Source organism: Rhizophagus irregularis, chromosome 27 (genome assembly GCF_026210795.1).
Source record: "Rhizophagus irregularis chromosome 27, complete sequence".
Taxonomy (NCBI): Eukaryota; Fungi; Glomeromycota; class Glomeromycetes; order Glomerales; family Glomeraceae; genus Rhizophagus; species Rhizophagus irregularis.
This window is the reverse complement of record NC_089455.1, coordinates 1,912,913-1,934,497: the sequence shown is the minus strand read 5'-3', so window position 1 is coordinate 1,934,497 and position 21,585 is coordinate 1,912,913. Positions and strand designations below refer to the sequence as shown.

The following is a 21,585-nucleotide window of genomic DNA, read 5'->3' as shown; positions in this document are numbered from 1 at the left end:
TGAACATTTTCTTTATAAAATCAAAGCTAGATTTTTTATTACGAAATATTGAATTCGAGTGAATATATTTGCATACTGATCGTGAGACATTCAATAAACTCTTTTTCAAGATGATGCGAAACACGAAAAATTCACTAGTTATTAAAATTAGTATGTATAACTGGTGGAAGCCATTATTATTAATAAAAAATGATACAAGCACGAACAAAAATGTATACATTCAAAATGTGACAGTAAAAATTTTGTCCATTTTTATTTCATACACGGAAAAAATAATATACATTGTATCACATCTATTGCCATTATTACCATGCGGACAGATCCATAAACATATATAAGTGATAGCATGTTTGATAAAAAGCCTCATTATGGACGAAATGTTATTGTATAAAATAGTTTAGAGAAGGAATACTGACTCCTTTCTCGATATAAATTGCAAAGCTATACTTTTTCTTGGTGAATCCTCATTTCAAAGAAGTTTATCATTTTCAAATTAAATATGATTGTTGCTGTCTTTTATCATAAGGAATAAATAAAGGATAGGCTTTATGTTCCTTACGGTATTTTTTTTCAATTATTTCAAAAATAATCTTTCCTTTCTCCTCTTCTTCTTTTCCTCCACTAAATTTTCCTTGCAGTTCTACTTCGCTAGAAGTCTTATTACCCAAAGATTCTTTTTGTAAGTCAACTTTATGAATTTGTTGTTGATAATCAAAGAAGGAGTCATTATACATTTCGGCTGAAGGTTGTGTTTCATTATTACTAGCATCGTATTCTATATTTTCTTTGGTGATCTTGCTTTTATCACCATCTAGCACATCATGTATTTCAATCAAAAAATGAGCTAGGTCCTGTGGGCATTGTTCGGCGGGAATATCCTTCCACAAATTGGCAAGCCATGTATAAAATTGTTGCCTTACGAGTTGCTTGGTAGGAAAATTCGTATTTCTGTGAGAGAAAGTTATGCCGCATATGTTCAAATGAATCAAAAAACATTCTTGAAGATCCCAAGAACTTCCACTGTCGCTCTTGATCCATTTACTAGTCCCATAGATTTGTGGGCGATTAATCATGCGATCTGTCTTGGCAAGGTATCCTTCAAGGGCTTCTAACGCTTTGGATAAAATTTCAAATGCTCTTTGTTGCTCGTAAGCTAAAGTCTGTGCATGCGTTTGAATTGTCGACATCTCGTCGTCTATTGCAATGCAGTAAATTTAATAAGCAAATGAGAATTTTAATAAATTTGTAAACAAGAAAATTAATTCATAACTTACATAGAATAAACGACTGGTGAGCCAAGATGATCAAGAAAGGTAATTTATATACGTTTAAAAAAATTACATAAAGTAGGACACTTATATATTCTATCTTTGATCGATAACTGATTAGTGTTAACAAAGAATAGCCGAATGACCGACATTTTCCGTTTATTAACCTATTATGGTTTAGTTAATAGTTTATTAATCGAAAATCTTTTTGTTAAATAAGTAGATACTTTCGTAGAATGTTTTATCATGATACTTTTGAAAGTCTTATCCGTACTAAAAAGTATTCTTTGTTGATACTTTTGTAAGATAGGAAGAATGTCTTATCATGATTCTTTTGAAAATCTCATCTGTACGAAATAAGTATTCTTTGTTGATACTTTCGTAAGACAGGAAGAATGTCTTATCATGATTCTTTTGAAAATCTCATCTGTACGAAATAAGTATTCTTTGTTGATACTTTCGTAGGACAGGAATATTATGGCAAGCAGACAATTCTGCGCCTATTTCGACACGATAACCGCTTATTTTCACACTATTATGCTGCTTTTTACTTATTTCTTGTGTTGTGTAATGGTCCAGATTTCTTAAAGTAGTAAATAATTGTGATACACTAAATCAGTGATATGCTCTTGGAATATTGGAAACATAATTTTCTTATAAAACCATTTGAATTACCAAATTTTTATAAACCATTTGATTACCGAATTTTACAACCCATTTGAATTACCAAATTTTATAACCATTTGAATTTCCAAATTTTTATGTTATTGGTAGTACAAATGCACATCACTGCACTAAATTACGCGTTTAAATGGCGAGATTTGTCCGCTTCGGCTTGCCATTGAAGATTGTCTTATCATGGCACTTTTGAAATCTTATCTGCTGTACTAAATAAGTATTCTTTGTTGATACTTTCGTAAGACAGGAAAAATGTCTTATCATGAAATCTTGTCTGTATTAAATAAGTATTCTTTGTTGATACTTTCATATGAAAGGAAAGTATGTCTTATCATGATATTTTTTCAGATTAGATTGATAATTTGGGATAATATAATCAATTATTTTTCCTTCATTTGAAATTCTAGAAAATCTTTTCCACAAAACGAACAACTTCTAACTCCATCTCAATAAATACACTAAGATTGTGCTAAATAAAAACTTATTTCGCTACGAAAAAATTTTACTTACAATGGGACTTGGTTCAGATGAGGCATGGCTTTATATGCCTTGCCCTGTGACTTCAACAGGATGTGCGTCAAATTATCGAAGTGCTAGTAACTGGTATCATAGATACTGTGAAGGAATGTTAAAAATTGATACTTCCTTAGATATTTTATGTGACGATTGCGGTACTGCAAAAGACTGGAAAGATTGGCGTTTTAAGTGCGGCAATGAAAACCACAAATTTTATGAATATGCCACTGATGAATTAGACTTTATTCACGCTTTGGGTACCGCTATGAGCCTTAAAGCTCATAGTCCAGAAAAAAGACGAGTAGTAATGAAGATTATTAACAAAATATCAGGTTCACTGTGCTAAGAAGAGAACGTAAGTTAAATTTACCTTTATACGCTGGTATAAAAAAAATCTATTATTTTAACTTTTTTTATCTAATTTAAGACGGACAAAAATTTACTAGTTTTGACTTCATTAATTTTTTTCTTTTAAATAAATTACAAATCGTAGTTGAAACACACGGTCTCGTAGTTGGGCAATGTTTTATATGTTGTACTTAAACATTTAACATAAGTGACCGACTCAGCAATTAACCTTTTGTACGAATATGCTCAGTCAATAAACTATACATTCAAACAGTAATAACTAGAATCAATCTCTAAATGTAATATCTCGCAAAAACACGTTCGATAGTTTTGTAATAAAGAATAACGTAAAATCATTTATTAATTCAATGATGTGTGGTCTTTGAGCGTAGCAGTGAAATACATTTCTTTTTTACAAATTGTGTTTTGTGATACTTGGATGGGATCACGAAGAGATTCCAAATGCTCAACACATGGTTGACGATTTTCCTCTTAACTATTTGTTTCTGTTGTGTACGCTCTTATGAAACGCAATTGAGTTATATATAGAGGTTGGAACCGACCAAAAAAACCTTAACCGGTTAATAATGATTAACCAAGGACCTAATCGATTAATAATCGATTAATATTAAAAACATTAAAAATTGTTTGTTTGCCGCAGATTGCACAAATTGTTTTTTGATCATACATTTAGTTATAGGAAAGTCTTATTTTAATTTTATTATTCAAATTCGTCCAAGTTCGGAAAACACGTGACCAAAATCCACAGCTCTGGGCCGCATTAGATAATTTGACCAGAATTATGGTTTGGATAATTAATCGATTAACCGTCTTAATCGATTCCAAACTCTAGTTATATAAACACATTTTTTTTCTTGTAATTCATGAAATCTATATTTACATTAAGGAATAAATTTTGTGAAACTAGGCAGATCCCGCACATGCTTCTATTAAAAACATAAAATAATCAAACTGATACATGCCCAATGTGATCACAATATCCGTTTCCATTTTAATATTATCTCTCCTCGTTTTCGATTACTAAAAAAATATTATGTAGTTGAGTCCCGTAATCAATTTGTAAAAATACAGATTCTTTCTCATTACTAGTATCCCAAAGAAATACCTTTGGATATGAATCCTGATATTAATATACACGAATACATTGTGATAGATTGATCTAACGAAAAACTTTTAACATAGTCTCTCCCATATTCTGGAAATAAAATAAATATATTTAGGTTACACTAGAATTTTGAAGATGTATAATATAAGGAAATACAGAAATTCTTAATAGATACAGTTTATAAAAATTTTGAAAGGAGATTTGGAAAAGAAATGTCAGAAGAAAGTAACAATGAAAATCAAGATATTGAATGTGATAAGGATCAAAGTAATGAAAAAGATAATATTGGAAATATTAAAGATGACGAGATCAAAATGCTGACAGAAAATTAAGTGCACGTGAAACTGTGCATTGTTTCAGATCAGCGTAAAATCACATGAATCTGTGAAGGCAATTTTATTATTTTCATTTACGGCTTTACAATAATATTATTATATCATATATCATAGTAAATTTTCTAAATAGTATTATGCCAGCTTTTTCGCATTTTCCAAATTTTATTATTCAGCTTGCGAAATTTCATTTTTGTCTAATTTACTATTATATTCACTACTATTTTCATTATTGTTATTTTTTTTATTAAGTTAGAATTTAAATTTTGATTAAAATAAGGAAAAAAATAAATATATGAAACAAAATATACTTTACATACCCATTTTTGTATAATAGAATCAGTATCCCATTTATCTATCTGTTCCTGTACTTTTGATAATAATATTTCAACCTGATTATATAATGGATCTAATAACATCCATGCAACTGTAATACCAAATTTAATGTTATTTTCATTTTGCAACTCTTCTTTTGTAAACACTTTTCACAAATATCTTCAATAAGCCTATAAAAAATAATTTTCCAGAATTTTTCCATTATAACTCCATGATTTTGTTTGGGTTCCATAAATAATCAGTGAATTTTTTCGGAATAGTAACTGGTTGAATAGCAATCCAGATTCTTTCAGTAATTTCAGCAATATAAATACAGAATTAAAATGGACTATCAGATTTCTAAAATTAACTGATAATTTGCTGATAATTAACCATGATAAAAAATAGAAGAAAAATGAAAAATATAGTAGCAAATAAAAAATTCATTAGGGGATAACAATCAGTGATGTCTGGGAGACTGAGGTCCCAGTTTTTTGTTTTATTATATGCCTTGCACAAAATTGTTTAATCATATTAAAAATTATTAATATTAAAAATAATTAGAGTTTTTAAATTTTTATATTAAATATTAATTTTCATATAACTGATAAATTCCATATATTTAAAAAAAATATATTATTGAAAAATTAATGCTTATACAATACAATAGTAGTACCATAAAATCTCAAATTTCAAACCCCTTTTTTCAGTTTCATAGCATAGCATACAAAATTGTAATTATGGCTTAATTTTGATTTTACTATTAATTTTTTTTAATTGATTATATACATCTTACCCCTATTTCTTTCAAAAATTCTTCACACATTTTAATAATATTTCTAGTAGAAATAATGCATAAAAAAGTGGATGTAAGACAACATACATTATATTCACTTGAAGAAAAATTAATAGTAGTTAAGTATGCCCAAGAAAATGGAAGAAATACTGCAGCAAAGTATTTTAATTTAAATATAAGAAAATAAAAAGAAAAAATATTCTGGAACTTCAGAAAGAAAAGCCTTTTATTCTGAAGCAGAAAAGATTTTATACAGTTGGATAATAGAACAACGGAAAAAAGGGTTTTCTGTTAATTATATCTTTATAAGATTACAAATATGTAAAATTCTTAAAGAATCTTCAATTTAAGTATTATATCTAGCAGGAGAATATAAATTCTAAGAAAATCTTTCTTGGATTAATTCTTTTATAAAATGATTTGGATTGTTATTAAGGAGAAGAGCCAAAATTTCTCAAAAATTGCCTGAGAATTTAGAAGAAAAATTAAATGAATTTAGATGATATATTATAAGACTGAGAACACTATATAATTTTGATTTGAATAGTATTTTTAATATGAATAAAACTTCTGTGTAATTCAACATGGCAGGAAATATAACTGTTAACAATAAGAGTGATAAAACAATGCATATTCGTATTACTGAAAATGGAGGAATCTTATTACACTATCCTGTCATAATATAAGTAATACTTTAAATGTGATAGTACAGGTAACATATAATGCAGTGACAAATAGAAATCAGGCTAGTAAAAAAAACTTAAGTCCCTCAAAAATATAATAAAAAACATAAACATATCATCAGCACGTGACCATATAATAAAATCATTACAGGGTAGTGTGGTAAGATTCCTCCTGAAAATGATAAAAATCATTTTACCGTAGTTCTAATTTGTTCTGCAGGTAAGAAGTTTTATTTTTTTTATTTTTTTATATTTACTTTAATTATTTTATATATCAAATTAATAAATTCATTATATTTATTTATAAATGGAACAAAATATCCACCAATATGTATTTTTAAGAGTAAACAACTTTCAGGAAGTGAAGTTATTCTAAAAGGTATTGTTAGTAATATGAAAATGCCAGTTCTGACTCACCTACTTATTTCATAATCTAAATCACCTATTTATATTTTCACCTACTTATATTACCATTTTTACCTACTTATACCACCTATTTCACCTACTTATTTCCTTATATCATCTATTTCATCTACTTATTTTTCATCCTACTTATATTTTCACCTACTTATTCCTAACTGAATAAGAAATAGAATTTCAAAGCCAACAGAGCCGAAAAAAGTAAGGAAGTATTAACCCATTCAGAAAACTAGCCATGGAGTCAATAGAGTGAAATAACAAGGTAAGTAATTACCCTTATACAAAGAAAAAATGTAATTGAATAAAAGGTAGGTACTAAGTATCTATACAGATAAACAGTACTTGATATGGCATATACAGCAAAAAAGTTAGCAACAATCTTCGGCTGCATAAGATCTTATAGCCATCAACAGGAGGATACTTCTAGAGCAATGTAGGAAGCAAAGCCCATTCAGTATCCTTAAGATTGTAGATATCTTTATTGCGGTCTATCCAATCGATAAATTTGGTAAGCATCTATTGTTTAACTGCACTTGGTATACTTGGTGTAGAGACGAGTTGTGAAAGCGACATGAGAAAGTTAAACAAATATATGGCAGAGTGGTAGATGAAGATAAGAAAGCTGAAAGGGATTACTGGCAAGAGTTTGCAGATGATGGTAAAAACCTCGATAAAGCTTATAAAAAACATAAAAAAGCTCACGATAAAAAATATACCAGCTTTGAAAAAATAGTAATCATAGAACAAGCTATTCTCTGTTGTGGCTTTGTAATAAGAGAATCTATGTTTTTCTGTTGTCTATTAGCAAGTTCTTTTATTCGATCTTTGAGTTGAATATTTAGAGTATCAATTTCAATCAGCTGACATTCTAATGCTTGAAGCTCTTCCTCCTTTAGTGATGTTATTTCTAAAGCTTTTTTAAGCTTCACACGCAACTCAGCATTTTTTTGCCTAAGTTCTTCTATCTCAGATTCATGACTCTCGATTATACCATACAGGTATTTTATATATCATATGGGCTGGTTTGTCTACCTTTAATTAAAATATTAATTTTATTACATTTTTATTATACAAAATACTATATAATATACAGTAAATTGGGGATGAGTATTAAAAAATTTTTATTTAATGTTATTATACTATAATTTGGTAAATATTTCTTTTAAATTAATATAATTTTTAGCACTTACTATATATGTTAAAACTTTGTATCTCAACTTAAAACGTAAATATCTCCAGATCCAGTAATCCAATTGACAAGCTCTTTTTTCGTTCATATAGACCAGATCAAGGGCTTTCCAAAGAGCCTAAATTTATAAAAATTGGATCAGTGAATCCCAAGATATTTGCATTTAAGCATGTTAAAAAGTTCGTACCTCAACTTTAAATGTAAATATCTCCGGATCTAATGATTCAATCGGCGAGTTCTTTTATTGCCTATAAAGTCCAGAACAAGGGATTTCCAACGAGCTTAAAATTATAGAAAACAGATCAGTGAATCTTGATATATTTGCATTTAAAGATGGTAATATAAACTATGACATAAAATAATTATTTTATTGTTTGAAAATATCTATTATGATACCATCTTTTATATGATATTTTTATTATATTTTTATAAACATTTATAGCTACTAAGACTATATAAATTTTTATTTTACTTTATATTCTATTAAAATATACTTACTTTTTAATAATATATGTTAAAAATTCCATATATATGAGAAATGGGTTTTTTATTAGTGAAATGGGTTTTTTCACAGCTCTTTTACATTTAATAATTTAAGTTTCGCAAATGTAAATTTTTGTTCAACTTATTATTTAGTCAAGTGATCATCAATCAGATGATTTTTTGGTATTACAAAACAATTTTGAGTAACGAAAATTATGAAAATCAATTTAATAACTCTTTTTAATGAGAGTAAACAAATTAGCCCATATGTTGTTCTTGTGATTGCAATGTATGCGCAAGCTTTGTAATCTGTGTCTTTAATGATGTCTCTTCTTGACAGATCCACAGATTTTTATAGACCCCACATTTAATAAACAAATCGAACAAAATTATATTCTTTAACAAATCTATTACCATCCATGTGGATATTATCGTACTCCTGAAAAACTTTGGGCTAAAGTGCAAGCTGAGGACCATGATTTTAACATATCTGATATTATGGAGTAGTTGTATAAACAGGCTATATGGCAAATACACTCATCTGTACCCAAATATGTTCTACAGGTTTCTTTTAATAAGATTACTTGACCAAATATGTATCTAGAGTTCTGAATGGGTCAGATCTAGTGTTCCGAAAAAAATCTGATCTGATTCATATCCGCGGATCTGATCCGAAACAAATCAGATTAGATCAGATCAGCTTTTTTATGATCCGTGATCTGATCCGAATCAAAAAATTTGATCCATTTCGGATCGAATCAGATCGGATCAGTTATTCATTCAAATCAGATCAGATCGAATCATATTCGAATGGATTCGGATCGGATTCAGATCGGATCTGAATCTTAGAAAATAAAAAACGTTTTGCGCAACGTTTTTTATTAAGACAATAAAAAACCGTTGCAAAACGGTTATTTTTAGTTAAATAAACCGTTTCGCAACGGTTTATATTAAAACAATTTAAAAAACCATTGCGCAACAGTTTTTTTTAGTTAAATAAACCGTTTCGCAATGGTTTATATTAAAATTGTTAAAAAAATCGTTGCAAAATGGTTTTTTTAGTTAAATAAACCATTTTGTAACAGTTTATATTAAAATCGTTAAAAAACCTGTTTCGCAACGGTTTATATTAAAATATTTTAAAAAACTGTTGCGAAATAGTTCTTTTTAATTAAATAAACTGTTTTGCAACGGTTTATATTAAAATAATTAATAAACCGTTACGAAATGGTTCTTTTTAGTTAAATAAACCATTTCGCAATAGTTTATACTAAACCAATTTAAAAAAACCGTTGCGAAACAGTTCTTTTTAGTTAAATAAACCGTTTTGCAACGGTTTATATTAAAATGATTTAAAAAACCATTGCGAAACGGTTTTTTTTAGTTAAATAAACCGTTTCGCAACAGTTTATATTAAAATATTTTAAAAAACCGTTTTGCAACAGTTTTTTTTCATTTAAATTGAAATAAAAAATGTTTCGCAATGTTTTTTAACTTCTGATTCAGATCGGATTTGGACCAGATCAGTTTTATCTGAATTGGATTTAGCCGAATCGAATCAAGCTCATTTCGAATTCGGATCGATCGATCAATTATTTTTGATCCGAATTCAGATCGGATTAAATCAACTTTTTTGTCAATTCGATCAGATCGGATTCATCTCAAATCCGATCTGATTCGATCTGTTCGGAACACTAGTTAGATCAGGTCAGGTCAGGTCATATCAGATTATCTGTTTGACCTGACCTGAACTGAAACCTGAAAATTTTTGGAATTTTTATTAAAATATCAAAAAAAAATGGTGCAAAACATTTTTTTTTTGAAATATTGCGATTCACTTTTTTATACTAAAATCGTATAAAAAGATGAATCGCAATATTGCAACTAACTTTTTTTTATATAAAATCAATATAAAAAGTGAATTCCAATACTGCAATTCACTTTTTATATATAAAATCAATATAAAAAAGTGAATTCTGATACCGCAATTCACTTTTTAAATATAAAATCAATATAAAAAAGTGAATACTGATATTGCAATTCACTTTTATTATATAAATCAATATGAAAAGTGAATTATAATACCATAACCCACTTATATAAAATTATAGTTTCAGGTCAACAGGTCAAGTTAAGGTCATTTAAGTTCATGTTCAACTGACATGCGAAGTTGCAATTGCTAAATCTGACCTGATAAATTCAGGTCAACCTGTCAGGTTACCTGAATTTGGTCAATCTGTTCGGAACTCTATATGTATCATCAAGCGGATATTTTATATATATATGCCTTATAATACTGTAAATAGAAAGCTGTATAAATACTGTCTGAATATTATAGATATTGCTAGCCAATATAAAGCTTCAGTACCTCTTAAGGTTTCTTGCCGAAATCAAGTAGTTTAGGCCAAGGCCGAAACTTTTTTAAAACCGAAAGTTTAGGCAATTAAAAGTAAATTTGCCGAAATTATACAATGCCGAAACTTTTACCGAAAGGCCGAAATTTGGCCGAAATTATTGGCCAACATTAATACTATAATTCAGGCCGGAATAATGATCGACATGTAAATTTCCTTTTATGGAAATTTGTGTAACATTTGTGCGACACATTTCTCCGATTTTACTGGGAAACAAAATTTCCTTTTTTGGAAGTTTGTGTAACGTCACGGGACACAATATCATAATTTCGGCCGAATTTTAATTTTGGCCAAAATTAAGACCGAGTTTTGGCCTAATTTCGGCATTTTCGGCATTTGATTTGATTGGCCGAAACCTTTCGGAATTTCCTTTTTAGTTTCGGCAGGCAACCTTAGTACCTCTAGAATAGGAATCGGAAAAGATTTGATTAAAATCGAAACTATCAAAAATCGATAAGAATCAATTTTAAATCGAATCTTGAATAAAAATTGAATTTACTTATTGTGGCGCAGTTTCGTTAATTTAACTTTCCCAGTATCACCGTAGAAAAATGTCACATTTGGCCCGCATTACAGCGTTATGCACTAACACGTGAAAATAACATTGGGAAATTTTTTGGGGTGCAGATCTGCGCAGATCTGCAGGTGACATTTTTGCGCAGATCTGTGACTCTGTTGGCAGTTTTTGGAAAAAAAAATTCATCAAAAACTGCGCAGAATTTCAAGAAACAAAATTCTGCGAAAATTTTTAAAAAATAAATAATGAAATTCTGCGAAGATTATAAAAAAAACAAATAACGAAATTCTGCGAAGATTTTTAAAAAATAAATATTCAAAATAATTCAAATATATTTAATTTTACTGATCATCACAATTATTACAAATAATTTTATATATAGTAATTTATTTAATATGTAATTTATTTAATAAAATATATTCAAAAAAAATTGAAGAATTTCAAATACAAATTTCCGAATTCTGAAAATTAATGTAATACAAAGAAATTTGACGAATATTAAGAGAATTTCGAATCTAAACTCTTGAGCTGTAAATTTTTTTGATTTAGATTAGCAAAATAAATTAACGCGGTGTAAAAATACTTATATACCAGATAATAACTTTGACTTACTAATTCTTCGTAACTACTACTATTACCATCATCAGCATCGCTCGATTCTTCGATCATAGATGAAATCTCTGGACTTTGTTCTGAATTTTATTTCTCAGCTAACTCCTGAAACAAACGCGGAGTTACAGTAACTTTATTTTTGATTGACATTAATATTTGCGAAATATTTAAAAATTTTTAACTTCAAAGTACTGATGAACGTTATTATTACCATAAGAAATTAACTCTCTTTAAAACTAACTTGTTGTTGCATTTAATCCCAGGGCTACTGGGATTTAAGACAATATCGCAGATGGTGAGTACATAAACCCGGTGTTTTGGAAGAAGCTCACTGCCTTCGTATGATTTGAAAACAGAAGAGGTTATTTTCGTGAAAATACCTTGATTTTCGAAAAGTTCTCAATATGCTTCTCGCGTTTTTGCACTTTTTTTCCATTCGGCAATCTTTTTAGAGGACGCACTGCTATCCACACGTTCTAACTTCTGCTCACCGAAGTTAGAAAACATAGTATTTCGAATATTTGCCGCTAAATCATTTTGCTTGCTTCGGCATTTGTTTTTTATCTTAATAATCAAATAATTTCAGATTACTATTATTATTATTATTATTGATTATTATTAATGATTTCACGTACTTCTGGTAATAACTTTGATTCGAATAGAGAAATCCACGTATTTCTTCCAAGATTTTCAATATAATGACTGGCATGTTCAGCGAGGTATTTCTCTAAAGCTTTACGGTACTCCGTATCTGAAGAAAATAGGATCTTCGGAATAAGTTCTTTGGACACCTTTTTATATGCGCGCTGTAAAGACAATCAGTTATTTTTAAATATCTTGAGATCAAATAAAGTTGCTAAATCTATTAAAGTAACGTACGTTCCAAAATTCATCTGAAAGCTCATCGACCACCACAAGTCTCTGTATCATTTGAGAATCTAATTGTTGTTGCTCACTAATACGTCAGCATAATCGATATATTGAAGTGATTTTTTCGTCTAATAATTTCATAGTATAGTTGAATTTCTCAATTGTAAGGTAACATTCGTCACGTTTTTCGAAGTTACAATATTCGTCATCAATTTGCATAGGTGTGATAGGTGTAGAAGCTCTGATAGGTGTGGGTGCTCTGATAGGTGTGGAAGTTCTTTGGTTTGAATCATCATCGGGTTTAGTTGGAGAATTTTCAAGATTTCTTGTTGAATTATTACCAACAATGGGCGTTAATGATCTACCCTGATTTTTTTTTGGCTTGCCACTTTTGATACTTTTTGTAGGATTATTGGATGTTGAAGACTTGAAAATTTCATCTGGAACAACCAACACGAACGGTCCTTCGGTATGGGGTGTTGAAGTTAAAATATTATCGTAATCAGGGCCAGTACAAGTTTCAATATAAGATATTGAAGCTGAAGCATTATCATCAACATTTCCTGTATCTTGTAATGATACATCATCAGCTGTTGGTGTCGATTGAACAAGCGAAGATTAATTATAATATTAAATTAATGTAAGAAATGCAATTCCTTGACGGACTGTACCTGATAAAATTTGAGATAATATATTTCCAGTTTTTTGAGAAGCTTCATCTTTTTTTTCCAGACTATTATGGGAAACTTTCATTTTTTTCTTTGCATTTTTTCCAGTTTTTTTCTTAGTATTTTTCGTTGACATTATTAACAACTAATTTAGAAAATTGTATAGGAAAAAATATACTTGAAATTTACAAAACAATTTAAATAAAAAATTGATTACTGAAATCGATAAAAAAATCCAAAATCTATAAATTAAATAATTTAATTATCAGTAAAAATATTAATTAAAATGATTAAAATCTGTAAATTAAAATGATTAAAATTTAAAAATAGAAATAGTTAAAAATCTGTAAATTAAAATAATTAAAATTTAAAAATAGAAATAGTTAAAAATCTGTAAATTAAAATGATTAAAATTTAAAAATAGAAATAGTTAAAAATCTGTAAATTAAAATGATTAAAATTTAAAAATAGAAATAGTTAAAAATCTACAAATTAAAATGATTAAAATAAAATAAAATAATTAAGAAATCTGCAAATTAAAATGATTAAAATTTAAAAATAGAATGATTAAAAATCTGTAAATTAAAATGATTGAACCCTTGCGCCAAAAATGTAAAAAAATCAAAAAAAAAAATTGAGAATTCACACAAACGAAAGAAATATCAAATTCTTCATTAAAATTCGCAAATTCACAAAATTCATAATTTCGCATTAATTAAAATAATCATTAATAAAATCACTAAAATTCGCTTAAAATTAGCAAAGAACAAATAAAAACAAATATTTACTATACCGCAAATAAATCCTCATAAATTGTTCTTCAAATAAAAATGGTTAGATATCAATGCCAAATTTGTAAAAGAGAATTTTCAACTTACGGCGGTTTAAAACAACATGCCAATGCTAAACATCACAGGAAAATGAGATCCTTCCAACTAAATGAGTCACCAGTACAGCAAAAATCTTTGTTGCAGCCATTAAGAAAAATGATAAGATCAGAACATGATGCAGAACTTTGGAGCACGTCAATTATTATGCCAAACCCAACTACTTCGCAAGAAAAGCTTACATCACAGGATGATGATGATGAGATGAAGCAATTTGAACCTTCATCTCAAGATGAAGACTTAGTAAATATTGCAAATGAGTTAGAAGATGAACCACATTATCATTTGCGAAAAAGGTTACAGTTAGAAGAGAGGGTCGAAGCAAATTTTGAAGAATCGGAAGCAGAATCAGAATTAGTAAACTTTGAAGATACTGAATTCATTGATTCTGAAGACCTTCAAGGTGCGTCATTAGATAATGCCATAGATGTAGTTGATGGAAACCCCACACCAGAGCACGTAGTAAAATGGCCGAATGATGCATATCGTGACTTTTTGGAGTTGATAGTAGAGGGTAATATCTCTAATAAGATAGGTGATAAAATAATAAAGTTTTTCAACAAACATAGTAATTTAGACAAATCACCATTGCTAAGTTCAACGAAACATGGCAAGGATTATCTTAATCAAATAAATTCACCTTTGATAGACTTTAAAGAAAAGGTTGTTGCGACCTATAATGAAATTAATTTTACCCTCTACTATCGCCCACTTTTTCGTGCTATTCAAGCTCTTCTGCAACGACCAGAAGTAGCCAATAACTTTGTCCATAAAGGAATCCAAAATAAAATGAAAGTCTGTATAATAATTTGATTTCCGTCTGCAATGATAAATTACATTATTTATGCTTATTTAGTTGTTTATATTCTCAGGATGATAGAGGTGAAACAAGAATATTTGGCGAACCTTTCGAAGGTAACTGGTGGTTAGAAACCGAAAAGAACCTTCCATTATTAAATTGACTATTGTCCATCATCTTATACTCAGACGCAACAACTTTCGATGGACTTGGGAAATCATCAGGCCATCCAGTTTTTTTAACTCTTGGTAACATTCCAAATCGTGTTTGTAATTTGCCGGAGGCTAAAATTCTTTTAGGATTTCTCCCTAAAGTCCAAGATACAGGAATCAAAACAACAAAAAGTTTTCAAAGCTTACAGCGCGATGTATATCATAAATGCTTCAAAATTATGCTCCAACCTTTATTAGAAAAATCTGAAGCGCAATATTTTGGAATTAATGGACAAGTGATTACTTTCGCTGCACGGATATCTTTTTTTCTCGCAGATATGCTTGAAGCTGATGATATAACTGCGACATATAAAGGAGCGCGGTGCAAAATGCCATGCCATACTTGCATGGTTTTGCAAAGTGATCTGAACAATATGAGTCTTAAACTAGAGAATGTACCTCATAGAACTCATGAAAATATGAAGCAAGTAATCAACGATGGCCAAGGAAAGGAGTATTCTGTGCATTCTGTTGAAAATTCCTTCTGGAAATTTCCGTAAATATCTTTATATTTCTGTAATGAATTTCAAAGATGTAAATTTTTACGCATATATAATTTGTTTCAGAAATTTGAATATATACGAAGCCTGCGTTCCTGATTATATGCACCATATCGATTTTAGACTCTTCAAATACCAATTGGAATTTACATAAGATATTTTGAAGGCAGTCGGAAGAACAGAACTACAAAAAAAATTTGATGATTGACTTCGTCAGATTTCTCGCTTCCCGGGTCTTAAACTCTTACATAAATTAGGACATATAAACGTACTTACTGTGTCAGACTATCGTAACATAATGAAAATTGCCCTTTTTGCCTTAGATGAAATTTTTGAAGGGAACGAAATAACCTGTAAAGAACTTTGCGAACTTTACGCAAAGTTTAGTAAGATGTACATAATGAGCAGGAAAGAAATGTACACTGAAGAAGATCTGAAAATTTTTGAAGTAAGTTAAAGTTCATAAAGTTACATTGGAAATCATCAACACACTAAAGATTATCAATTATAGTCAGCAATTATTGATTGGTGCATTGATTTCAAAAAGATCTTCTCTCCATTGTCCACTACTGACTGCAATTTTCCAAAGTTACACAGTTGGCGGTATCACGCAAGTAGGACAGGATCTGAAAACTTCTAATAGGGGTTACCGCCAAACATGATTTGAGGCTATAATTAATTTTCAAAAAGGTCACCGCCAAATTAATTAGTAAAAGTCACATGTTGGTTCGCAACAATAAGAATTTTTTTGTGAAAATCTTTCCTTTCTTGGCCCTATTACACTGGTAAAAAAATGGTCTATCCTACACATATCCTACACATGTCTTACATATATCGGGTACTCAAAATGTAGAAAATCATACACAAATAATACACATATTATATACATATCGGGTACTTATATATATAGTATACCTATCAGGTACCTGATATATGTATGATATATATATTAGTACCCGATATGTGTATGATATGTGTATTATTTGTGTATAATTTTCTACATTTTGAGTACCCAATATGTGTAAGATATGTGTAGGATAAATCATTTTTTTACCAGTGTTACTATATTTGAAATAAAGAAACGCGAAGAAACAGCAAAACAACCAATCATATTATGGTTCGCATTCCTATTTTTTTTTGATTTTTTGGCGGTAACCTTTATATATATTTTTCCAGGTCCTGGTAGGATGCTAGTAAACATACAGTATATGATTTTATCCTGATTTATTTTGATTATTTTCAGTGCCTGCTATTAGAAAATATGGTGCATTGAATGGGTTGTTAACGAAAACGTACGAAACCCTTCACAAATCATATGTCAAAACCCCATATCAGTTATCAAACAGAAAAGACGTAATGAGACAATTGGTGAACGCTGTTAGTTGAATCCGATATGACTGAAATCAATTTCTTTGAAATATACATACATTTAATAATATTTTTTATAGGTAAAACACAAAGAATTGACATCTTCTGCTAAAAAAGTTATTCATCGTAAAGCCAAAGGATTTGGAAAAGTACTTTGGAAACTAATATTAGATAATATCGACCAAAAAATAAAATCGTTGAAAAAATCTGAAAATCCACCACATTCAAACTTCATTGAAGGGTTATCGCAATTAATTTCAACTTTAGATACCTTTCTGGACACATCTTCGCAGGAGTCTGAAAGTGACGAATTTTACATTAAAATTTATGATTCAGTACACCTGGAAGATAAACATATTTTAAGAACGACAGGAGAATTCCAAGGTAAAGAATAGTTTGGTAATATTGCGGTAACTCCTGCGAAAGATCAAGAGCAATACAATTCGGATGAGGGAGCTTGGTATGGAAAAGTAAGTGAATGATTAAGATTGATAAAGTGTTGTATGTCATTAATCAATTTTTTTTATAAGGTGTTGTTATTATTTAAATTCTTCCGAGGTTTTTTCAAAGAGCCATATGAACTTGCTCTGGTTCGTTGGTTTGATATTATTATGGAGGAATCCGAACTGTATGGGTATCCGCAGTTGTATTACACCAAAGAATACAACACAATACCAATCAGTTCAATTAATCAAGAAGTTCATATAGTTTCAAGGTTTGGCAAAGTAAATCGTTATTTGTTAAATAAATACATGTTTTAAAAATTACTGGAAAACTTTAACGAAAGTAAAGTCAGAAAGTTTAAAAAATAAAATTTGTAAATTTGTTGAAAAACTTTAACGAAAGTATTAAAAAAAAACTATTAAAAAACTTTAGCGAAAATAAATTGTCAACGGAAATGATCGAAAAGCTTAATTAAGCTTAATTACTAATTGAAATCGAAAAGTTTAATTAGTTAGTTACTCAAAGTTTAAACGCAATTATAAACCCGCAATTTTGAGTTAAAGAATTTCACAGAGTTTTGCAAAAAAAAGGACAAAAAGCGAAGATCTGCTATTTCGCAGAACTTCACAAAACTGGCATGTTTTAAATTTTCTGTTAAATAAAATTCTGCAAAATTGCAGAATTTTGCTGATTTTATAGATAAAAATATTCAATTATCTGCGAAGTTGCAAAGTTTGCAGAACTTCGCAGAAATACACAAAAAATGACAAAAAAAAAAGCGGAGATCTGCTAATTTTACAGATCTCCGCAGTTCTGCACCCCAAAAAATTTTCCGATAAAACAGTGACGAATAAGGGGTGATAAATAAGGTTTTGCCTACTCGAAAAAAACTAAGTCCCTCAGATATTTATAAAAAATGGAAACGCAGTGAGGTGTGACGGTTGTGATGAATAAAATATGATCACGTGAATGTGACATTTTTCTACGGTGATACTGGGGAAATTCGTTAATTTGGCCGTAAATTATTATTTGTTCATAATAGTTAATTTTGGCCAAATTCATAATTCCGCTCGCGAATCATGTAACAGAACACAAACTTCCTAAAAAGGAAATTTTGTCTCCTATAAAATTCAAGTTGCTATCGCACAAGGTTGTACAAATTTCCAAAAAAGGAAATTTGTTCTTCGATTACTGTAATTTTTGTAATCACGTGATATGTGTTTAAATACACCTATTATAAATAGTATTAAAAAAATCAGTATTTGCAAAACGATTAATCGTGATTAATCGATTTTAGAATCGATTTTAATAATGGGAATCGATTCCAATCCCTACTCTAGAAGATTGCAGCTCTGCACATATTGCTAAAGCGTTTAAAAAGATTTATAGTAAAGCAGACTGCCCACTTATTTAGCCAAAAGTTTTACAAGTAGATGGGGGATCAGAATTTAAGGATGAAGTTATCTGACTAATGGATAAAAAAGATGTATGTATTCGGATGGGTACTACTCATAAGAGTCAAGCTATTGTTAAATGATATAATCAAACTTTAGCAGAAAGGCTATTTAAAATATAGGATGCAAAGGAACTCCTTACAGAAGGTGTGAATACTGCCTGGATTAAGAACCTTTCTGATATTGTGAATAAGTTAAACAATTCGAATACTCGACTGCTAGGTATGTCTCCAGTTGAGGCAATCCAGAAAGATCAAGTGTATGCACTACCTTTAAAGATTCGTAAGAATAGATCTGTAGTTGCAGACACTGGTCGAAATCAAAAAAATCGGACATATGGAAAATCAGCTAAAAATCAGACCAAAATCGACTGACATTACAAATTGGCACATCTGATTGATGCCAATCGGACAATTTAATGAAAATCCAGAAAAAAATCATCATATTTGATTGACGGCTGATTGATGCTAGTTGAAATCAAAAAAAAATCAGACAAATGGCAAATCAACCTAAAATTTGCACAATATTCAAATATGTACTTCCAATTTATGGAAAATTGACAATTCAATAAAAATTCAATAAAAATTCGATAAAAATCCAGAAAAAAATCATTATATTTGATTGACGGCTGATTGATGCTGGTTGAAATCAAAAAAAAAATCAGACAAATGGCAAATCAACCTAAAATTTGCCCAATATTCAAATATGTACTTCCAATTTATGGAAAATTGACAATTCAATAAAAATTCAATAAAAATTCAATAAAAATCCAGAAAAAAATTATTATATTTGATTGACGGCTGATTGATGCTGGTTGAAATCAAAAAAAATCAGACAAAATGACAAATCAACCTAAAATTTGCCCAATATTCAAATATGTACTTCCAATTTATGGAAAATTGATAATTCAATAAAAATTCAATAAAAATTCAATAAAAATTCGGCAAAAAATCATTATATTTGATTGACGGCTGATTGATACAAAAAAAGTCATCAAAATTAATTTTTGAAAAACATGATTTGTCATTAAAATTCAGAAATTCAGAAAAATCAACACCAAATTTATAGTCAATTACTCAATTTATTATAAATTTATGTCTAAAACTTATAAGTTTATAATTGGTATTTTCTACTAATTGGATTTACGGCTAAATACTCTCTTGCATTTTGCCGGTTTGAGATTTGGTAACTTACTGGTACAAATCTACTTAAAATATGATGCACAGGTATTATACAATCACGACTTATTGGATAAAATTCGGTATTCCACAACTCAACATTACAAATTTCATCACTGCTGAAATAGTATCGAATATTGGTTGAATTTGCGTGTTTATACCAACGAACGTATGCTAGAAAATGTTCGACGGGACCATCCGGAAAGTCTACTACGTGAGTAAAATAATACTGAATTTGACCTGGGTAGGTGTCGACATCTTCATCATCCGTAATAAATTTCGCTAAGACGTACGAACTTTTTACATGTCTTAACGATAATGACGATCCAAAGACTTCGAACCAATCCGACACCTTCCGAATTGGTTAATTTTGACCCTAATTATTATATCGTTATCTAAACCTTCTACAAGAGGCCTCCGAAATCCAAATGATTCGTAAGTCGCATTGTAATATTCGACCATTAAATTTAATATTTCACTTGAAAGTAGTATATTATGAAATACCGGCTTAAGAAATTCACCTGGGAAGCCTTCTTTGCCAGAAATCTGTGAATCTTTAATATTTTGTGAATTCAGCCAAAATCGATGCATCTCATCTGACGAAAATTCATCAGTAACTGAAAGGGACCCGATAGTACGCTGACTGTTTAGCAATTCAAGACCTTTTACTTCGATACCTGAACTTACGATATTTTCGATTTGTTTATCAAACATTAATCGACGCATAAGTTCAGACTCAATTTTCCTGTTGCTGTTTGGTAACGAACCTAAAAGTGCGAAATCAATAAATTATAAGCTAATATTGAAATCGTTAAAATCGTTAAAAAATCGTTAACGGATATTTACCTAAAATACCGTTCATACGTTCGAAACACCAGAACGCATATAATGGTCCATAATCAGATGAGCAATCACGCAAATGCAGAGAAAGATGAAAATTCGGTGTGATCTTATCTCTGCCGTGGTGATTCTCAATGAGCTTGACTATTTCGATAAGACTTCTATGGGCTTCATCCACCAAATTAGATTCTAGAATCCGATTTACCAAAATCGAACAAACCCTGACAAAATGATTCAGGATTTTTCTATCTACGTCTGAAAGGTGTTCCCAAAGTGATACAGTTGAATAAATTGTAAAGAATATTCGCCACTGATCAGCTGTAAAATTGGTGAATCCCTCTCCACTATGAATTTTTCCTGGAATTCGACCTAAATCGGATGGTATCTGAAACTCGTCCATCTTTTTCTGAATTTTGTTCAAAGAATTTGGTGTCAAAATACCCCCATCGATCCAAATTCGTTTTACTATCCACTTCGCAATGCCCAGAAATAAGCAATGCATTGGATCGACTGTAATAAATCTAATAGGGTCGAAATATGATAGACGCAACAATTCGGACCATCTAACGCCAGTTTCTTTGACGAAGCGCTTTCTAGCAGCGTCTGAGTTGCATCTTCGCCAACCTAGTGCGTTTTGCCGGTGCTCATTCGAATCTCGAGCAGAATAC

At 29.7% G+C, this 21,585-nt stretch overlaps 4 protein-coding genes across 4 annotated transcripts; 2 read left to right on the top strand and 2 right to left on the bottom strand.

Moving 5' to 3' along the window:
- Positions 1–147: 147 nt before the first annotated feature.
- OCT59_018286 (uncharacterized protein) lies at positions 148–1,516 on the bottom strand (the record flags this gene model as incomplete). Its single annotated transcript, XM_025320504.2, has 3 exons — positions 148–1,195; positions 1,275–1,368; positions 1,496–1,516. 3 exons carry the CDS (start codon positions 1,514–1,516, stop codon positions 489–491), a joined length of 822 nt encoding a protein of 273 aa, XP_025171151.2. The 3' UTR covers positions 148–488.
- A 596-nt stretch (positions 1,517–2,112) lies between these two features.
- OCT59_018285 (uncharacterized protein) lies at positions 2,113–3,179 on the top strand. Its single transcript, XM_066148675.1, has 3 exons — positions 2,113–2,267; positions 2,354–2,817; positions 2,956–3,179. The coding sequence occupies exon 2, from the start codon at positions 2,458–2,460 to the stop codon at positions 2,806–2,808; it is 351 nt and encodes a 116-aa protein (XP_066004580.1). The 5' UTR covers positions 2,113–2,267; positions 2,354–2,457; the 3' UTR covers positions 2,809–2,817; positions 2,956–3,179.
- Positions 3,180–12,096: 8,917 nt separating this feature from the next.
- OCT59_018284 (uncharacterized protein) lies at positions 12,097–13,371 on the bottom strand (the record flags this gene model as incomplete). Its single annotated transcript, XM_025330665.2, has 5 exons — positions 12,097–12,261; positions 12,333–12,503; positions 12,577–12,635; positions 12,765–13,157; positions 13,239–13,371. 5 exons carry the CDS (start codon positions 13,369–13,371, stop codon positions 12,097–12,099), a joined length of 921 nt encoding a protein of 306 aa, XP_025171149.2.
- A 3,618-nt stretch (positions 13,372–16,989) lies between these two features.
- Positions 16,990–17,396, top strand: OCT59_018283 (uncharacterized protein; the record flags this gene model as incomplete). Its single annotated transcript, XM_066148674.1, has 2 exons — positions 16,990–17,010; positions 17,082–17,396. 2 exons carry the CDS (start codon positions 16,990–16,992, stop codon positions 17,394–17,396), a joined length of 336 nt encoding a protein of 111 aa, XP_066004579.1.
- Positions 17,397–21,585: the final 4,189 nt, after the last annotated feature.